Raw genomic sequence first — 17,951 nt, 5'->3', positions numbered from 1 at the left:
CTCTCTCTCTCTTTCTCTCTCTCCCTCTCTCTCTCTCCCTCTCTCTCTCTCCCTCTCTCTCTCTAAGTGAGTGTTTTACTATGTCTCCATTGGTCCTCCCTTTTCATTCCCCTCAATGAATTCACCAATCAATTACACCAACTTCCCTGGTAAATGAAGTGATTTGAAAAGATCCTGAAGGACACAAGCATCCCCCTAACTGTTGAAAAATTAGATCCACTACAGTTTGCATATCAAGTGAGCAAGGGAGTTCTTCATTCTTGACAGGGTGTATAAACATCTTGAGAAACCTGCTTCACGTGCAAGACTTTTATTTGCTGACTTTAGTTCAGACTTTAACAAAATGCAGCCTCACATTCTAATTGAACGATTAGCCTCATATTTTAAATTACTCAAGCAGATCGTATTACTAGTTTTAAATTGTTAAACAAACAGAAGGCAGCATGTCTATGTGAATGGAAATATGTCCTCTGTCATTGTATCTAACACAGGCTCTCCCTAGGGCTGCATGCTCCCCCCCCCCCCTGCTTTTATATTATACACTGACAACTGCAGGTCATCTTGGGAGAACAGCTACTTGGTGAAGTTTTCAAACTACTATTGTCCCTTCCCCAGAGCAACCAATCTGATCATAACAGTGGTGTGACAACATATTTCTTGATTTAAATATGTCTAAACTAAATAATTGATCATAGACTTTAGGAAGCATAGGAACAAACCAAAACTGAGGGTGCAATGAAAATGTTCAAATAGTCCAAACATTAGGCACCAATCTATATATATATATATATATATATATATATATATATATATATATATGGTTTTATTTCAGTTAGCCTAATAGCTGGTTTGATATGCTAATGCACTTTTAACTTTAAATGTTAATGGTTTGGTTGCCTGTAAAAGTGAATAGCCCCTTGGGGACAAATAAAGTTATCTGAATCCCTCCCTTTTCACTCCCTTTCCTGGCCTTCCTCTTCCTCACTGAACAATTTCTCTTCTACAGGGCTGTAGAGAGGAGTCTAAACCTTCCAGTGCGGCTGAACCTCTTGGGAAATCCGTCCAGGTTTTTTCTACTCCTATAAGGACTCGTCCAGGATCCATCTCCACTCACTGATCACCACACTGTAGAGGCTGCTATGTCTGAACCCACGGATCTTTCAGCAGCCATGGCCCTACAGAGTGCTGAGCTGTCCCACTGCTAGGCGACGGGGCATCCGAGAGGGCAGAAGACATGTTGGGACAGAGGCCCGGGGACCACTGCACTGAATTCTGTTACTATAGCAACTACTGTAGTAACCATGGAAATGCTATGGAGGACTGGTCTGGTCTGCACTGCCATCGTCGTCATGGTTGCCACAGAGGTCGAAGGAGGTCACAGCGATGAGTTTGTCCAGTCACAAGGTAAGAGGAAGCGATTTTTTACTATACATTTATATATATCCAGCAAACTAAATTAGATTAGATTAGATTAGATTAGATTATACTTTATTCATCCCACGACGGGGAAATTTTGTTGTTACAGTAGCAGCATTTTTCAATAACAGCAAAAAACAAAAACACACAAACAAGTAAGCACGAAAGAAATACAAGGCAAGAAATACAGGCAAGAAATACAGGCAATACCTGACAATACCTGACAAATCATAATGTAATGCAAAAATAAAATGTGTAGCCATAAAGGAATCAAGGTAATTGTTTAGGATAATTGCCACAATGGCCTTATGCACCCAGAGATACAGTATTAAAAGGATAGCTACCACAGTGTTAATGGCATGGCAATAGGTCCAATGTTGGATACATTTATCTCGTAACACAGTAATATACAAAAAGAAGCCATTGCTGTCTCAAGACAAGCAGCCATTCAAGGATTTTTCCTTTAAGGAGAATCAAATTTTACGTTAATCTTGATCGCTATGAATATGCGAGTACTGTCAATAGAATGAAAACCGGCCCAAATCGGTGCTAGAGTAGCTGCAGCAACGTTAACTAAAACAACAGTTGTGGGGGCATGTTCTAAAGAGTGCCTTTGTGCCTCTTAACAGACACAAAATGCAGTTAAAATGTCTGTACAACATGAACAGGGCCCTTAAGTGACAATAAAATGTGTTTTCAACTCCGAAATTGTTTAAAGTCACCTACCCTGTCTCGCCCTGCTAGCTGCTAGCTGCTAGCTGCCATCCGGGATGAGTGTGTTCAGCCAGGCTTCAGTAATAATCATCACGCATTGATTCTGTGTGTATTTGTAGCTCATCCATTTTATACGCAATCGATCTGGTGTTGGTGAGTATGAGGCTTGGCAGTGGTGATCTGTGTGGTAGTTCCCTTAGCCGGGCTAACAGGCCCGACCTGCATCCTTGCTTCCGCTTTCTCTCCCATCCCGACAACAATCCACTGAGCGCCCTGTGGTCTGGCTATAACCGCAAGGGGACATATTATGCCTTCACGGTGGAAACTTTTAGTTTATTCCCCCTCAAAAATAGGTAATTTAAATTATACTTTAATTGTAAGTTAAGAATTATCATGTGTTCTATAGTTACTGCAATTGTTTTTTTATGTACAACTCCCATGCACAGTTCTCCGATGAGATAAAGTTATGTGAAATGAGCCGCAGAAAATGTTTCAGGTCTTACCCGGCTGTCTGTCTGGCTGAGGCACACTACAGGTCTGCAGGTCTGTGCTGCTGAACTTGAACACTGCTTCCACAAATCATGTAGCTGTTGCACAGACACGTGCTCACCTCACTCACCTCTTGCCACACAGTCTCTCTCACATACACACTGAATCTTGAGCGACTGAAATTTTCTTAAAGGCAAAGACAAAATCCCTGAGTGTCCGTGTCTCGTCACCATGAACAAGGCTGTGATTGTGAAATTTCGAAACTTCACCTCTGACCCCTCGCAGCCATCTGTCTCCAATAGTCTGCCTCGCTGCTTCCTTTAAATAACCCACCCCTCAAACTAGACAGATTAGGCTTTAAAGCTGCACTACTTAATTCTGATATTAACGATGGATCAAATGACTACGTGTAATGTAAAGAGAGTTGTTCCTAATGATAAAACCACAGAACTGTGACGTTTTCAGCTTTATGGAGTATTTTAGCTTTTTTTAGCCTGGATGCCAGCCGAGCTTAGCCCCGCCCTCAACATTTGAGGTCGGGAAGTTCGGTCTGGACTTGATCCGTTGTGGAGCATCTATCCTCAAACAAGAGCTGTTTGGACCAATCAAATTGTCAGGACGGGCTTTATATGATGATGGACAGATGATCAACTTAGGTTGTATTTGTTTACAACAACCCACGTTGCTCTGCACTACGCAAGCTTTTATGACTTCTCCAGAGGTCCTGTAATAATGGATGTAGCTAATGGGTGTAATTCACCATGTGTTCGAGCCAGGGGTGGGCAAAAAAAATACAAAAAACTCATTGTAACAGCTGAGACCTGTCCTACCACTTGTGGAACACAGCACAAGCACACATGGACAAAACAAACATGCTAAATAAGCATATGTTTATTTTGAAAGGATATTTTAAATTACATTATAACAATTTACCAATTTGCTCTTATGAAATCCAATCGCGGCACAGCTGTCTTGGAACAATAGACAGGTGGTGGCGGAATGCCCCGACACTTAAATTCAACTAAAATGTAACAGTGAATAATTGTGTTGGACCAACAGTCTGTTGAGATGCCTTTCTAAACACAAAGTGCAATCACACCATTAAGACACATTAAGAAAAAAGATCTGTATTTTGTTGTAATCCAATGACATGAAAAAAAGCAATCCACTGCAATCAGTAGATCCACAAAGGTCATGATGTATCCAGCAAAATGTCCAGATTAAACAAAAGAAACAAAATTTCTTTTTTACTATAGCAGTAAATGAAATCAGATGCGTTACCTTCCACCATTTATTTGTTTTGCGTTATTTAACATAATTATGAAATTTCTGGTCATGCCAGACATAATTATTCCGAAGTTATTCTCACAATTGATTCTTGTTAGAATTACCCGTTTCGGCCAAACTCCAGGTATGCACCCATGGCATTATCTTATGATACATCCGAAGGTTTTATGGATGTACGATATGTATGCTGTAAACCCTGTAACGTGGATGTAATGTCATTAGCATTTCCCAATCTGTCGGGGCTAATGGCTAGTAGCTTACCTAGCTAAGTATCACTTAGTAGCCTAGCGCAAGTTAGTAGCTTACTAGCTAGTAGCTAACTAGCTAATAGCACGACATAATGATTACATCTCCTTGTTCTCTAAATACATCCATCATTTATTTAGATAAGCATGTAAACAATCAGGAACAACGGAAACACAATGTTTAACGTTAATGTGAATATTTTAGACAATAAATCGTATGACGTTACTTGTGAGAGACACGAGAGAGAAGCTCATGAACGCACAGGGTTGCTATGACAACACAAACAAACTTTTGCTAGTGCGCATGTCCATCGCAACATCATTGGCCAGTCAACTTGTAGCTTCTGTGGCGTCTGTCTCCATTGCTTTGATTGGTTGTAGGTCTATCCAATCGAGTGCAGAGGCATTTTGTTTCCTGGTTCGGTTGAAACATTCCCCATTATCACAGTCTAAGGGAGCAGTATCAGGACTCATTCTGACTAGAATCTGAGTATGACGACGTCAAGCTAGCTTTATTTAGCTCATTGTTTGAAATCGGAAACTGCTCTCATTAACCTTGCTTCCAACCACATCAGGCTGTTTTACTGTGTTATCCAAAAAATAAAATAAATATGACCTGCTAAGCACCAAACGGCAGACAGACAGTGTTAGTGACTAGCTGGTAAACATAGCTAAAGAGCCAGATGTTATTCTCAAAAGTTGGTGGAGATCGATGAATGAAGCTTAAAGACAGTGGACTTACATTTACTCGGTTGACAAAACGACAATGCCAAATGAAAGCACATGTTGCTTTGTGGCCACTGGATGTGTAAACAGGCAACAAGTTGAGCATGACATCTATATGAGGTGACGACATGTTTGATGTTAAGATTTTATAACCTGGATAATACAGGAGAAAGACAAGAGAGGCACTAAAAACACTTCTAACAAGGTTATGATCTAAAGACAAGCACTTCAACCATTTTTTCTCTTTTAGGATGGAAGGAGGGACCGTTTCCATCCAGAGTATTTCCTTCCATTATTTTCATTTGATGATAAGAGAAACCAGGGGGATGCCCTGTGCATGGGTGGATGGATGTATTTACTGTATCAGCAGAGACACTTTTGTATAAAACCCTTTTAGCCAGGGAGTGTCTCCTGTTAAATTTAGCAAACATGTTTCCACTGTCAGTTTGCTCTTTGCTTTGATGTCTACTTAACATTTTGAAATACTGAGTCAGTCAATTAACATATTTTGCAAGGGCGCTGTGGGCACAATTTGCTATCCATTAAACACTTCCTCTTAAACCTTTACTCCAAACTACATACTAATATGTTTTACTGGTTTTCATTAGTCTACAGTTCATTCTGTGTGAGGTCTCATTATTTCTTCCTTGGAGGTGAGTTATTTGTACTTCATTCACACCCTCCCCACATTTTCTCTCCAGAAGCTTTTCCTTTGCTTTAATGGTAATACCACCTGCCAGATTACTTGCTGTAGTTTGTGAGAGCAGAATGGATTTGTTATGGAAAGCAGCTCTGACTCTTAGGAAGGTAATGCGATGCCTTTAAGTGTCCATTTTAGGACTTTTGAACTAGTTATCTGATCATTGATCTGACTTTTTAAGTCTATTTAGACTATGTTTATTACCACATTTTTTGAGTAAACAATCAAATGCAACTGATTTATAATTTTTAATAGTTTATTGTGAAAAGAATAGGTAGTTGCAACCCTAAAAAAAACTCCATACTAACATTATCTGTTCAGTGCCAAATGACAAACAAATTAGCAATCAGCAGTTTGTTGATGGTCGTTGAGATTGAAGCAATTTAAATAATAAAGCTATAAACAAGTTTTCCAGGAGTTGGTGGAGACCCAACTGCTTAAAAAAATACTGTATATTGGACGCAGGGCATATAGGTGACCAGAAACACAGCTCCAAATGAATGCTAATGTTTATCCATATTTTCTGAATGTGTAATGAGGCGTTATTATGGATCCCACGTAACTTCTGGACCACACGTAACGCCATACCTGTCTCATGTTGACTGACTCGCTTGTGTTGTGTGTCCGACTATGCGTGCTTTTGAACACCCGCCCAACTCTACCTCTGATTGGCTTACCATGAAATTTTACTTAACCTCAGTCAATCGTCAGCATTTATGCACGGCCTACTAACCAAGGAACAAAAAAAGTATTTGTCTCTTGGCTCAGAGATCTAGTTGGTCTGATGAAAAAAACAGCTTCAATTATAGTAACGCGCCACATTTTTCAGTAACGGTAACAGCATTATTAAGAGGGGAAGAGTAATCAATTAGATTACTCCTCACTGAAAAAAAGTAATGCCGCTAGTAACACCGTTATTTATATATTTAAGAGTGTATTTGTGTAATTTTTTAAATAATCTTTAATGAATTGTTTGTTACCTTAGAAATTCAGTGTGTAATGGTTCCGTGATAAAGTGAGGACTTAAAGACACCACTCAGAGTTAGAAAAGGTAAGCTAAAAGCTAAAGCTCGGTTTACTAGGCTGTTGATCAGAACAGGGTTTCACTACAGAACAGGTAACCAAGTCAAAAAGAGCATAAGCAGGCAGGCCACAAAAAAGGCTTGGACAATACGGCAGGGGTAGAACAATAGAAAATCTGGTAGTAATATATCTTAAGAACTGCTAATGAGGGATTTGGGAGCAGGTGTGCCAGAGGGTGTGTAGGTCAGATAATGAAGAAAAGTAGGGGATAAAAGTGCAGAAAATGATTAACGGTCACCGTGACAGTATACATCTTTTAATGATTCATAAACACAATCTTTGAATTGTCTGTTTTTGTTCCAGTACAATTCTCAGAGTTTCACAATTAGTTCCAGTAAAATCTTTACAGGCTATCCCACCTTCTCGAACCCTTATGGGACGTTTGTTTTGCTCACAGTATATTTGTGCACATAAATAGGAAAAAAATGCTGGAGTCATTCACCATTTTTGAAAAGGAAACAAGGCTATTGTCCATTTTTGTTCTCATGACTGAAACCACTTGAACGCCGAGCATATTTTGTATCAAACTTCCTGTGTCGAAAATACAGTTCGGCTTCACGAGTTCCATGAGAAGGCAGCATTTGTAATTGTGCTTGCTGTTTATTTATGTCAGACCAATCCACTGCATACAGAGTCTCTTTTCCCGGTACACAGCTTTCCAAGTCTGTACCAGGGAACTCTGATCTCTGGGTATTTACTCTGTGTGGGAAGGGGCTGCAACTCCACCAACTGAGGCCAAAGACCTTTCCCCGTTAGTTAGCTGACGTTGGCTGTTTGGAGCTGTGTGTGTTTGGACAATAAATCTCCACCAGGCCCTGGCACAGACTGGGACAGACAGGAAGTATACAGTTTCAGGGTAACCATGGCAACTTTTGGCCTCGTGCAGGAGGGGGTTCTTGGAGTGAAGGGACCTTGTCAGTAATGGGCCAAAAAGTCTGCAAGTTGATCTTTGCCAACTGGGTTACTCTCTCAATAAAAAGTCCCATAGCATTATTCAAAATAAGCAGCTCCCAAATCCTCAACTGTTTTTAATTAGAGTCAGTTGGATTAAGTGGAATTCTTTTGCTTTATTAGGTTAAACTCTGATTTTGGTTGTATGCCTTCTTTATTTCTCTCCCTCTAGCTGCTTTCCTGTCCAGTCTAGGCCAGTATGAGATCGCCATCCCAGTACGTGTAGGACCCAATGGCCAGGCGCTGGATGCAGAAATGCCACAACACCACAGAAGGAAACGCAGCACTGAAGAAAGACTGCCGGACTCTGTATGATGCTTTTTTAAATAGTTTTCCAATTTTTTTCATTCATCTTTTTAGTCTCTGTTGGTCTTACATTTACACACAAACACTACTCTTTATTATACTTATCCAAGCTAACCTAAACCTAACTGCCTTTTTTTCCTATCTTTTAGCTCTTCTACCAGCTGTCCACGTCACGTAATAACTTCCTGCTGAACCTAACGCTGCAGGGAGGCCTGCTGTCCCGGCTGTTCAGAGTGGAATACTGGAAGAAAGGCAGATTGGCCTGGAGTCATCCTTACTCTCCCCACTGCCACTATGTTGGACACCTCCAAGATCAACCGCACTCCAGCAAAGTGGCCCTGAGCAACTGTAACGGCCTGGTAAGTCTAATCCACATCTAATTCAGTGTGAGGTCAGCAGTAGCAGCAGCACTGGCTCAGCAAATGAGGGATCAGCAAAGCTTGACATCTCAAAAAAAACAATCTCAAAATTACCTAATCTGAAAGGAAATATGTGTCTTAAAAGGTGCTTTATTTAATTTTCTTACATTTGTCTATTCCTACAGATAGTTAACCAAGTGTAGAAGACATGATGATATGTTACAATATGTTAATACATCTCCAGTGCAACTACTTACAAATTTGCACCAGCATATTTAACAATCAGGGATACATACTTTGTACAGCACTACAGCTAAAGGAAAGGCAGTACTTTCCCCATTGTTCTCTTAAGGGTTTGTGTACAACACGCCTTATGGGATGGAGTGAGAAAGACTTCCGCATTTAAGGCTGTTCAATAGTCCGTCTGGTGAAGATTAAAAATACTGTACATTGAAAATAAGAATCTCTTGTATTGAAAAAATGGCATTGAAAGATGGCCTGGATATATCAAAGTTTTTACATTTATTTTTTACTGAGTTCCCCTGTTTAAATTACAACTGGGATTTTGATGTGAACACTTTTTCAAAGTTGGAAACTGTTAATAACCATGAACGTGGATCAGTATGAATCAAACAGGGTTGTATGAGCAGACATGTTTATACCTGCCTCAAAAGGCCACAATGTGGTCATCATAGATAGAGGCACCACTCAATGAATTGTACAAATGTGGATATTTAGCACGCTTTCAATATGTCTCTCCTCAAAGGCATCAATGTTGTTGCACTCAGTGCGTGAAGGAAGAGAAAAGACAGCCTGAAGGAGAAGTGCAAACCCTGGTTACTTTCTCAGCTCTGCAAACCTTGTCAATTGCTATGTTAAATAGGCGTTATTGTTAGATTTTTGGTTTGAGATTGTTACAAAAATTGTCTGAAGCAGCCAAACTATTCACACCTGGGAAGGGTGTGGGGGTGCCGTTAGACCTTGTTTGAAGATGAAGATGAACTTGTAACCCACAATGCATCAAGCTCCGGCATGCTCCCTTGGGGCTGTTTAAAGGCAGTCAAGGAAATATAGGAAGTTATTAACTGAAGCTGTGGTTTAAGAAGGCAGGTTATGGGAAGAAAGAATATCTGGTCCTTTAATCTTCTGTAAATGTTAACAGTTTTACAAAGTGGTCTTGTTTACCACTTAGTAAAGCTCTAATTCTAAAATCAAGTCATCAGTTTGTTAATGCCCAGAACTTAAAGTTCAAAGTTAGTGCCCCTTCTGAATCACTGGACTGGACCCCCTAATTGTGATGCATTATTTTGTGGGCTGGAATCTATTCCCTGCATTCACAGCTCTGTGTATCTGTGTATCCTCTACAAAACAGCAGGTTCCACAATAACAGTTGTATACACAGCTGAGGATTAGATGTGTGCACAAAGCGTTAATAAGCAGCACACGTAATTACTGTTGGTCAGACCAGCATGGGCGCATTCACCAGTGAGCGGGTGGTGTCCAGGGGAGCATCACTAACTATATTATGGGATTAAAGGCACTTTGAAAGCTGCCGCAGTGGGTCGAGGCCAACACATCTGAACAAATTCAAAGGAAGTGTTAGTGTATCGCTCTCTGTCTCACTCTCTCATTTTTCTCGCTCTCATTCACTCTTTCATGCTCTCACGTGTGTTTGTCTGTGTGTGTCAGTTCTGTGGGATCCTCTTCTCAGATGGGACTGACAGAGGACCCTGTGAGGAGGTGTTTGTAGGGGGACTATCTGAACACAAAGCCAAATGATGCTAATGTTAGGCTTGTATCTGTAAGAAAAAAGTCTTTAATTATAAAAGGAGTGTTATAATTTCATCACTGAACAATTGGTGGATAGTCTGGGATGAACTTGGACTGAATCATAGTCCTAATAATGACATGTGGCATATTATCGTACCTTGATGTCCATGTTTATCCCAAAGAGTTGAATGTATTATTGCTTACTAAAGACTTTGTAGCTGCTTAATCAGCAAACATAACCTGAAGATGAAGTTACAAATGCTACTGTAAACAAGGAAAATGTACAAATATATAAAACGATTGATAGTTATTTAGTGACTCTTGTTTTGTGGAACAAAAGAGGCTCACTGTGAAGTCATCTTGCATGTGAGCTGTAAACTCCTGCATATTTCTTTTTTACTAATATGGTGTTACTTGATCTATACTGACAAGTGATACTTCTAAAATAAACTAGGGAGACAGTGGTCATAAATGGAGGGCAAAAACTACAACAACACTAAACACTGAGCTCAAAATCAGCTGCATTGGAAGCACAGAGGTTGTGAAAGAAGGAAGTCTCGTCCTCTCCAGCTGTCAGTTGTCTGACCCCTTAACAGCAGGATCCCTCAGAGGGCCTCTGATTCAGTTCTGCCTCACCTTAACTTACCCTGCCTGCTTCGTTGCTCTACTCTTCTTTGTCAATATGAAGAGTATAAGTCATTAATTGTAGTCATATAATTGATGAATAATTTGGGATGATCAGTATCAGCGGCTGTTCTTATTTCCTTTATTGACATGTTAAGTAAAGACTCAGACCAACTGTGTAATGTGATGTTTGTGATGTTTCTACCATGAAAGCAATGATTCCTGTTGTTCTATTCTATTTTATTCTGTTCTATTCTGTTCTATGTATCTGTCTCTCTGCAGCAGGGGGTGATTGTTGCAGGGGGAGAGGAGTACCTGATTGAACCCCTTGTCTCACCAGATAACCAGACCAAGCAGGAGAGGGGGGAGAGAGCAGAGGGGCGCCCCCATGTGGTTTACAAGCGGTCGTCGCTCCGCTATCAGTACAAGGGCCAATCCTGCGGAGTCATTGGTGAGAGGAGAGATATTCTGGTCTTTTTAGTAGCAGCAGTTTGGTCCAGGCTGGAGGAGTTAACGGCCCCAGGCTGACTTGCGTAGCAGCCAGCAGCAGAAGATTGTGGTTGTGTTTCAGTTCCCAGTTGTGATTGGGTGTGACTGAGTCTGTGTTGCAGGGTGTTATTGAAAAAGCAAAAGTATGTTGAAAAACTATTTTTTTTTGACATAATAGCATTTAAAAAAAACAACTTCCAACTTGTAATGCTTTGCTTTTATTCTGCTATATATTCATAGAAAGTGTGTCCAGGCATCATTCTGGTTGATAAAGTGTTTCAGATCATCATACATGTCTTAGCTAGTTATAGCAAATAAAAAATGTACAGTCAGTAATTCTGTATGTATAATTGGCTTACCTGCTGTTGAGCTTTTGTGGGTTTTGTCTCACAATATCCCATCAAAACGTCAATGTGTGTGTGTGTGTGTGTGTGTGTGTGTGTGTGTGTGTGTGTGGTTGATCTTCCTCAGATGAGAAGCCGATGAAAGGCGCGTCATGGTGGCAGCGAACTCTGAAGACGCCTCCTCATCATGTCGGGCGAGGCCAGCTGCCTCTGAAGCGCTCAGTTAGCCGGGAGCGCTACGTGGAGACGCTGGTGGTAGCCGACAAGATGATGGTGGGTTACCATGGCCGCAGGGACATCGAGCAGTACATCCTGGCTGTCATGAATATTGTAAGTTTCACAACACAAAAGATGCAAATGCACAACGCATTAAAAAGCCATTGGAGTCATTGGAGTTATTCTTGATGAATAAATCACTGAATTATGAAAAGTTTCATGCCGAGATGATACTTTGGTTTTGTATAGTTCAGCTTTCCTAAGTTTTTGGCAGCAATCCAACAACCTGGAGCTTGGAGTCAACTAAGAAACCTTTTACAGTAACAGGGAAAACATTCAGTGCTTCTCTAACACCAAGGATTAGTTATACATAAACTGGTTCATATAATTATGTGTCAAAAACATTTATTAAAGCAACACTATGCAACTTTTCCCCCTTCGGTCCTCCTGCAGGTTGTCTCATTGGAACTACAGCCGCACAAGCTGTAGTTCCAATGAGACAACCTGCAGGGGGACCGAAGAGGGAAAAGCTGCATAGTGTTGCTTTAAATTGTAATAAATTAGATTTAGGCTTATGTAGTTGCATGAATAATGCTTTGTGACAGAAAGAAAAACAAATGCATAGACCATTTTTAATTTCTCCTACTGGAGGCCACATGTCTTAGCCAGACAAGCTTAGGGTATATGTCATCATCTGCACTGTTTCTTGTTACTGCTGATCTTTTCACACACAGTTAATCACTTTAAACCTATACACACATGTGTTAGGAATGTATTTAATGAAGGGTTGGTCAACTGCCATTGTTACAAAGCAGGTTGCATCCGGAGTGTTGCAGAATCACAGAAACCAGCAGCGTCTCTTTAGTGGTGTGGTGCAAAGTGAGCCAAATTACACCCGACACCAGTAATGACAAGTGCCTGAGTAGAGCTTTAGAGCCAGTAGTGGTTTTAACTCTGGTCTTTTTTTATTGCAGTTGGTGCTTTCACTCTTTAATAATCATTGTCCCTTGTAGTGCACCGACTTTATAGCTCCTTTAAGATTCCTAGACTAGTCTGTCTCGTAGATAAGTGTTAGGTTAAAACTTCAAGTTCATCTTGGTAGGGATACAAAACAGGGATGCCTTCACTTAGCCGTCGCTACACAAATCAATCTAGAGTTGACCCAAAAGTTGGTATTATTCACGGACAGTGCATTAGGGCTGGTATCCGAACAAGAAAACTACAGCAAAAACATGCTGAACCAGCTTTTCTTTTTCTTACTTTCTTTTTTTAACAATTTTTTCAATCAGTTTTCAGTACTATTTTTTTTCTTTTCTGGGACTACTCTGGGCCAATACCCATCTTAATTTATGATGGATTACTCATGTGCCTATTTCTAGTGTTTGAGCTCTGGTGTAATGTGCTCAACTGGTGTATCAGCTGTTTTTAAGACTGGTCTTTTCTTGTTTCCCTGGAGGTCAGGTTGCCAAACTGTTCCAGGATTCTAGCCTGGGGAATGCAGTCAACATTGTGGTGACACGGCTCATCCTTCTAATGGAAGACCAGGTAAATAAACTTTGTCCACTACTGCTACTTGCCTCTCAGTCCAGACTGCACAAAACCCTTCACTGAACAGCATCTATGAGCTTGTTGTTGTTTTCATACCATCCTGAAGGACTCTTAGTGTGAAAGTGGGTCTTGTGAATGGTGGCTGAAATGAAATAGACGAGAGATTGTAAGGAAACGAGGAAGAGGGAGATGGGTGAGTACGGAAAAGTCAGGATATGAGGGGTTTTTTGTACCTGTCAGACAGAGCAGCTTTGTGACTGTCCAGCTGGTTGCTGTGGTGAACAGTGACCTCTCTGACCATTGCCATGACGTACATCCAGAGTGTAGAAAAGCTTAAAGTTAGATTTAGACACTGATGCGAAAAACATCAGTATTTAAATCTAAGGCCCAAGTGAACACCCATCAGAATCCAAATTCGCCAGATTCCTCAAGTTCTGGTTTGTCATTTTACCAATTTTCTCTAGCTACGCCAGCAATGTAGCAATTTTGGTCGGGTCACTTGGTCCACTAATTTGGTCCTCAACAACTGTTAGATGGATTGCCATAAACTTTTGTACAGACATTCATGGTCCCCAGAAAATAAATCCTCCTGACTTGATCCTCTGACTGTTTCTCTAGCGCCACCATGAGGTTGACTTTGTATAGACATTCACGTTGTCCCCGGGATGAATTGTTACAACTCTGGTGACTTTTTATTTTGTACGACCATTTATCCAATACTGATTGATTGATTTATGACTAAACACCCAATGATGTTCCCATTGGCCTCAACTGTACTTTATGTTTGGTGCTAATTAGCAAATGTTAGCATGCCAACACTATATTATGGTGAACAACGAAAACATTATGCCTACTAAACATCAGCGTGTTAGCATTGTCATTGTAAGCATGTTAGCATACTGATGTCAGCATTTAGCTCAAGACATTGCTGTGCATAGCCTCACAGAACTCTTAGCATGGATGTAGACTGCTGTTGCATGATATAAGGGAGTGAGCGGAGGTTAGAAAGGGCTCAGAGTTAGAATCCACACCTCACCACAAGGCAGGGTTCAGCTCACAAAAAGTGCATGACATTTCCATCATAGCACAGGAGATGACTGGGCCACCTGGCTACCAAGTAACTGATCTTATTAGCCCGCCATTCACCGCATGTGGTGAGACGGTGCGGCCGGCTCCGTCCTAATGTTGACCTTCTAGCAATCTGACCGATGAATCATACTGAATTAAAGGGGTATTACATTGGGGCTTTGAGGTTTCCTCCATAGTTGTCTTATTAGGGAACATTTATGATTCATAATGTTCATACTGCTTTAAAATTAGCCCCACAATTTACCACCGGGATGTGTTCGTCATCTGACAGAGGAAAGAAGTAAATGTTAGGATCATTAGTAGTGGGCAGTTGTAGTGTTGTTATTCTTTCTCCATGGACCGTTGAGGTTTAGATCGGGACAGGATCGGCGTGTGGTTCTGCTGCTGGTTTCCAGGTCTGTAAATGGCAAGATGCCCCTGGAAAGTAAAATCTGGCCAGCAGTGGGCCCAGAAATGAGGGACTGTGGGATGAGACTATTACTAGTTATGTCACCACATGCATTCCTGGGTTACGGTTTTTTCGCCAGCTGTGGCCTCTCCTTCTGCTCTCTGCACTTTCATAATACTAGAAAGTACCGCCACTCTAATCCTGCTTCCACATTTGCTTTTTTGATGGAGTGGAGGGAGGTTTCTTAAGAATCCACCACATATCTCGGCCTTGGCTGATTTCAAATGAAGTATTCTTATGTATTGAGAAACTAAACTACTTCTTGCGCTAAATAAACCACTTAAAAACCTGTTTAATTATTTGATCAATGTAGCGTCACAAAGCTGAAAAAGGCTTTTCTTAGCTCATGTAAAGTTGACATTTTGGAGACACGTGTTTCGAAACAATCTTTAAAGACTGTAGTACAGGAAGACTGGGGCTGGGTTCATAGAATTATTTGGCCTCACATCTGATTGTGGAGATATAATCCCTCCACCTAGTCCTGGGTCTTCCCCGAGGCCTCCTCCCAGCTGGACGTGCCTGGAAGGAGGCGCCCAGGAGGCATCCTTACCAGATGCCCAAACCACCTCAACTGGCTCCTTTCAACGCAAAGGAGCAGCGGAACTCCAAGCTCCTCACGCATGACTGTGCTCTTCACCCTATTTCTAAGGGAGACGCCAGCCCCCCTCCTGAGGAAACACATTTTGGCCTCTTGTACCCTTGTACCCTCGTTCTTTCGGTCATGACTAACCTATTCATTATTATTGAATTATCTTTGTATAAATATAAAATTGCTGAAGTTGTAATAAATCCATTTTTGTTGTGTTTCAAGATTTAAATATGTATTTTTATTTCACCAATCTGCTTTTGACTCTGTATTTTCTCTCTTGTCTGTCTTCCAGCCAACACTAGAGATCAACCACCATGCAGGGAAGTCTTTAGACAGCTTCTGTAAGTGGCAGAAAAACATCCAGCACCGCAGCAGTTACGGTAACGCCATACCAGACAACGGGATTGCTCACCATGACACTGCTGTGCTTATTACCAGGTAGGAAATACAAACAGACAAACCTTTTTCAAGTAATAATAAAGACTATAACTCTGTTCTGGAGCTTTCTTCATACAGAAATAAAAGTGATTTAGAATTGTAGACATTTTGTGAAGCCAAAATAAAAAGGGTTTTTGTCATAAAGTGTGAGTGCAGGGCAAGTGGCTGTACTGGGTTAACAAATATGTACAACAACCTAACTCTCCTACTGCCAGTTCTTGTAAATGAAAATGTCTAGTCTGTTTCCCTGTTTATAAAAGGGTTAAAACACTGTTTCTTCTGAGCTGAATTTTTACATTCCCAAACCCTATCCTCATAGGTTTTGGTAAGCCAAGTCCAAGAGAGTTGGGCTGTATCTTGTCCTGTCTGAGGTGACGATAGCTGGGGCTGCTCTGCTCAGCATCTGGAAAGAAAAAGTAAAAGAGAGAGTTTAAGAGGGAGCAAAAGAAAGTGACAGATTTATGATTTTTTTTTTTTTTAAAGCAGCCCAGAGAAAATGTAGAAGACGAGAAACTACCCTCTCTACTACTACTACCCTCTCTGTTACTGATACTGCCAGAGGAAAACAGAGTGGTAGATGCATATTAAGAAGATATAACACTGATGCTATTGACTGAGGAATGTGCAACAGCAAAAAACACAACCATGGGTTGGTCACAGTCATCTGAATGGGATGGGGCCAGGCAGAGCTACCACAAATACCTTCCTATTCTTTCTAACAGAAGGAGCTAAGCTTATGTAAGGGTACAGAAAGATAAATGTCTTGGGGTTTTGGTGGCGGCTTTGTGAGAACACTTGAATTTTACAACAGGATTTATCAAGCAGAGAATGGAAACTGTCCAGAAAGATGACACCACAGTGACCATCCATGATTTCCTGCTATTGTTCTTTTAAGTCTGTATCTGTCTGCTATCACCGCTGTCCACTGTCTGACTGTGTCTGTCACCATCTGTGAATGTTCTGCATGTCTATGTCAAGCGTGTTTGTATGTGTCAGTTTACATATGTACAGTGTGCTGCATCTGTTTGTGTGGGAGTAGATAATTATTAGTTTAACAGCCTGGTTGATTTTCCATCCCATCTGCAGATACGACATCTGTATTCAAAAGAACAAGCCCTGTGAAACTCTAGGTAACACACACACAAACACACACACACACTCACTCCAAACACATGCACACGTATTTGTACTTTACAAACACTATATTTACTGTACTAAACTTTTGAGAATGTTCACTGACATAATGAGCCTTCTCTCATCCCTTAAGCCTGACCGTAACCCTCTTCTAAAGGACTAAATGCCTAACCTCAAACCATAACCTATACTAAACCATAACTGAATTCCTAGTGTAACCCTAAAACTAAGTCTTAACCCTCAAAATCTGAAGGTTCAGTCAAAATTTTCTCTTTTCAAGATCCGAAACGCAAATAAGTCAGTACAACGACAGACATACCAGAGAGCACACGCACACATAATCTCACACAAGATTATAAAATAACACAAAACAAATACAATACAAATCAAGTTTGACTTGGTTCATTAATAGAGAGGTGCATTATGTGTGTTGATGTTTTGTATTTGAATAAGTGTGTACTGCTGTATGCTGAGAATGCCCAGAATACTCCAGACTGGAGTATAACAAACAATTTAAATCTCTATCACTCACACAGAAATTGAGATCAGGAGGGTTTTATAGGTCAGTCTCTATGTTTTCTATAGTACTGATGGTTTAAATGTGTGTGTGTGTGTGTGTGTGTGTGTGTGTGTGTGTGTGTGTGTGTGTGTGTGTGTGGTGTGCGCGTGCATGCGTGACACAGGTCTGGCTCCTGTAGGAGGGATGTGTGAACCAGAGAGGAGCTGCAGCATCAATGAGGACATTGGCCTGGGAACAGCCTTCACCATTGCCCACGAGATAGGACACACGTGAGTCAAATACACCTATATAAATGCAATACACTTGCCATTTTTAGGCTCAACTCTTTTTTTGAAAACCCAACACAAATTTAAATTCAATTCAATTTTATTTATAGTATCAATTCATTACAAGAGTTATCTCGAGACACTTTACAGATAGACTAGGTCCAGACCATTCTTCAGAATTTACAAGGACCCAACAGTTC

The 17,951-nt window shown here is 40.8% G+C and overlaps 1 protein-coding gene and 1 long non-coding RNA gene across 3 annotated transcripts in view; one reads left to right on the top strand and one right to left on the bottom strand.

Annotated features, from left to right (window-relative positions):
- The window catches only part of adamts10 (ADAM metallopeptidase with thrombospondin type 1 motif, 10), a 49,595-nt gene that overhangs the window by 5,577 nt on the left and 26,067 nt on the right, over positions 1-17,951 (top strand). The window contains exons 2-10 of one of the 2 annotated variants that reach the window (XM_032524884.1): positions 1,007-1,404; positions 7,784-7,920; positions 8,067-8,276; positions 10,953-11,121; positions 11,631-11,833; positions 13,181-13,264; positions 15,686-15,831; positions 16,918-16,961; positions 17,649-17,754. In XM_032524884.1, the coding sequence (XP_032380775.1) occupies positions 1,302-1,404; positions 7,784-7,920; positions 8,067-8,276; positions 10,953-11,121; positions 11,631-11,833; positions 13,181-13,264; positions 15,686-15,831; positions 16,918-16,961; positions 17,649-17,754 (1,202 nt within the window). In that variant the 5' untranslated portion in view covers positions 1,007-1,301. Of the gene's footprint in view, positions 1-1,006; positions 1,405-7,783; positions 7,921-8,066; positions 8,277-10,952; positions 11,122-11,630; positions 11,834-13,180; positions 13,265-15,685; positions 15,832-16,917; positions 16,962-17,648; positions 17,755-17,951 lie in introns of those variants that run through there. The other variant, XM_032524885.1, reaches the window with a different exon arrangement.
- LOC116694986 (uncharacterized) lies at positions 2,250-17,307 on the bottom strand. The gene is made up of 3 exons (XR_004333325.1): positions 17,297-17,307; positions 3,441-3,445; positions 2,250-2,356 (listed from the first exon to the last, which is right to left on the bottom strand). It is a non-coding gene; the product is annotated as an uncharacterized LOC116694986 (long non-coding RNA).

This window comes from Etheostoma spectabile, chromosome 9 (assembly GCF_008692095.1).
Source record: "Etheostoma spectabile isolate EspeVRDwgs_2016 chromosome 9, UIUC_Espe_1.0, whole genome shotgun sequence".
NCBI classification, from domain to species: Eukaryota; Metazoa; Chordata; class Actinopteri; order Perciformes; family Percidae; genus Etheostoma; species Etheostoma spectabile.
Note: the sequence above shows the minus strand (reverse complement) of the source record. Positions and strands in the feature narration are given on the sequence as shown.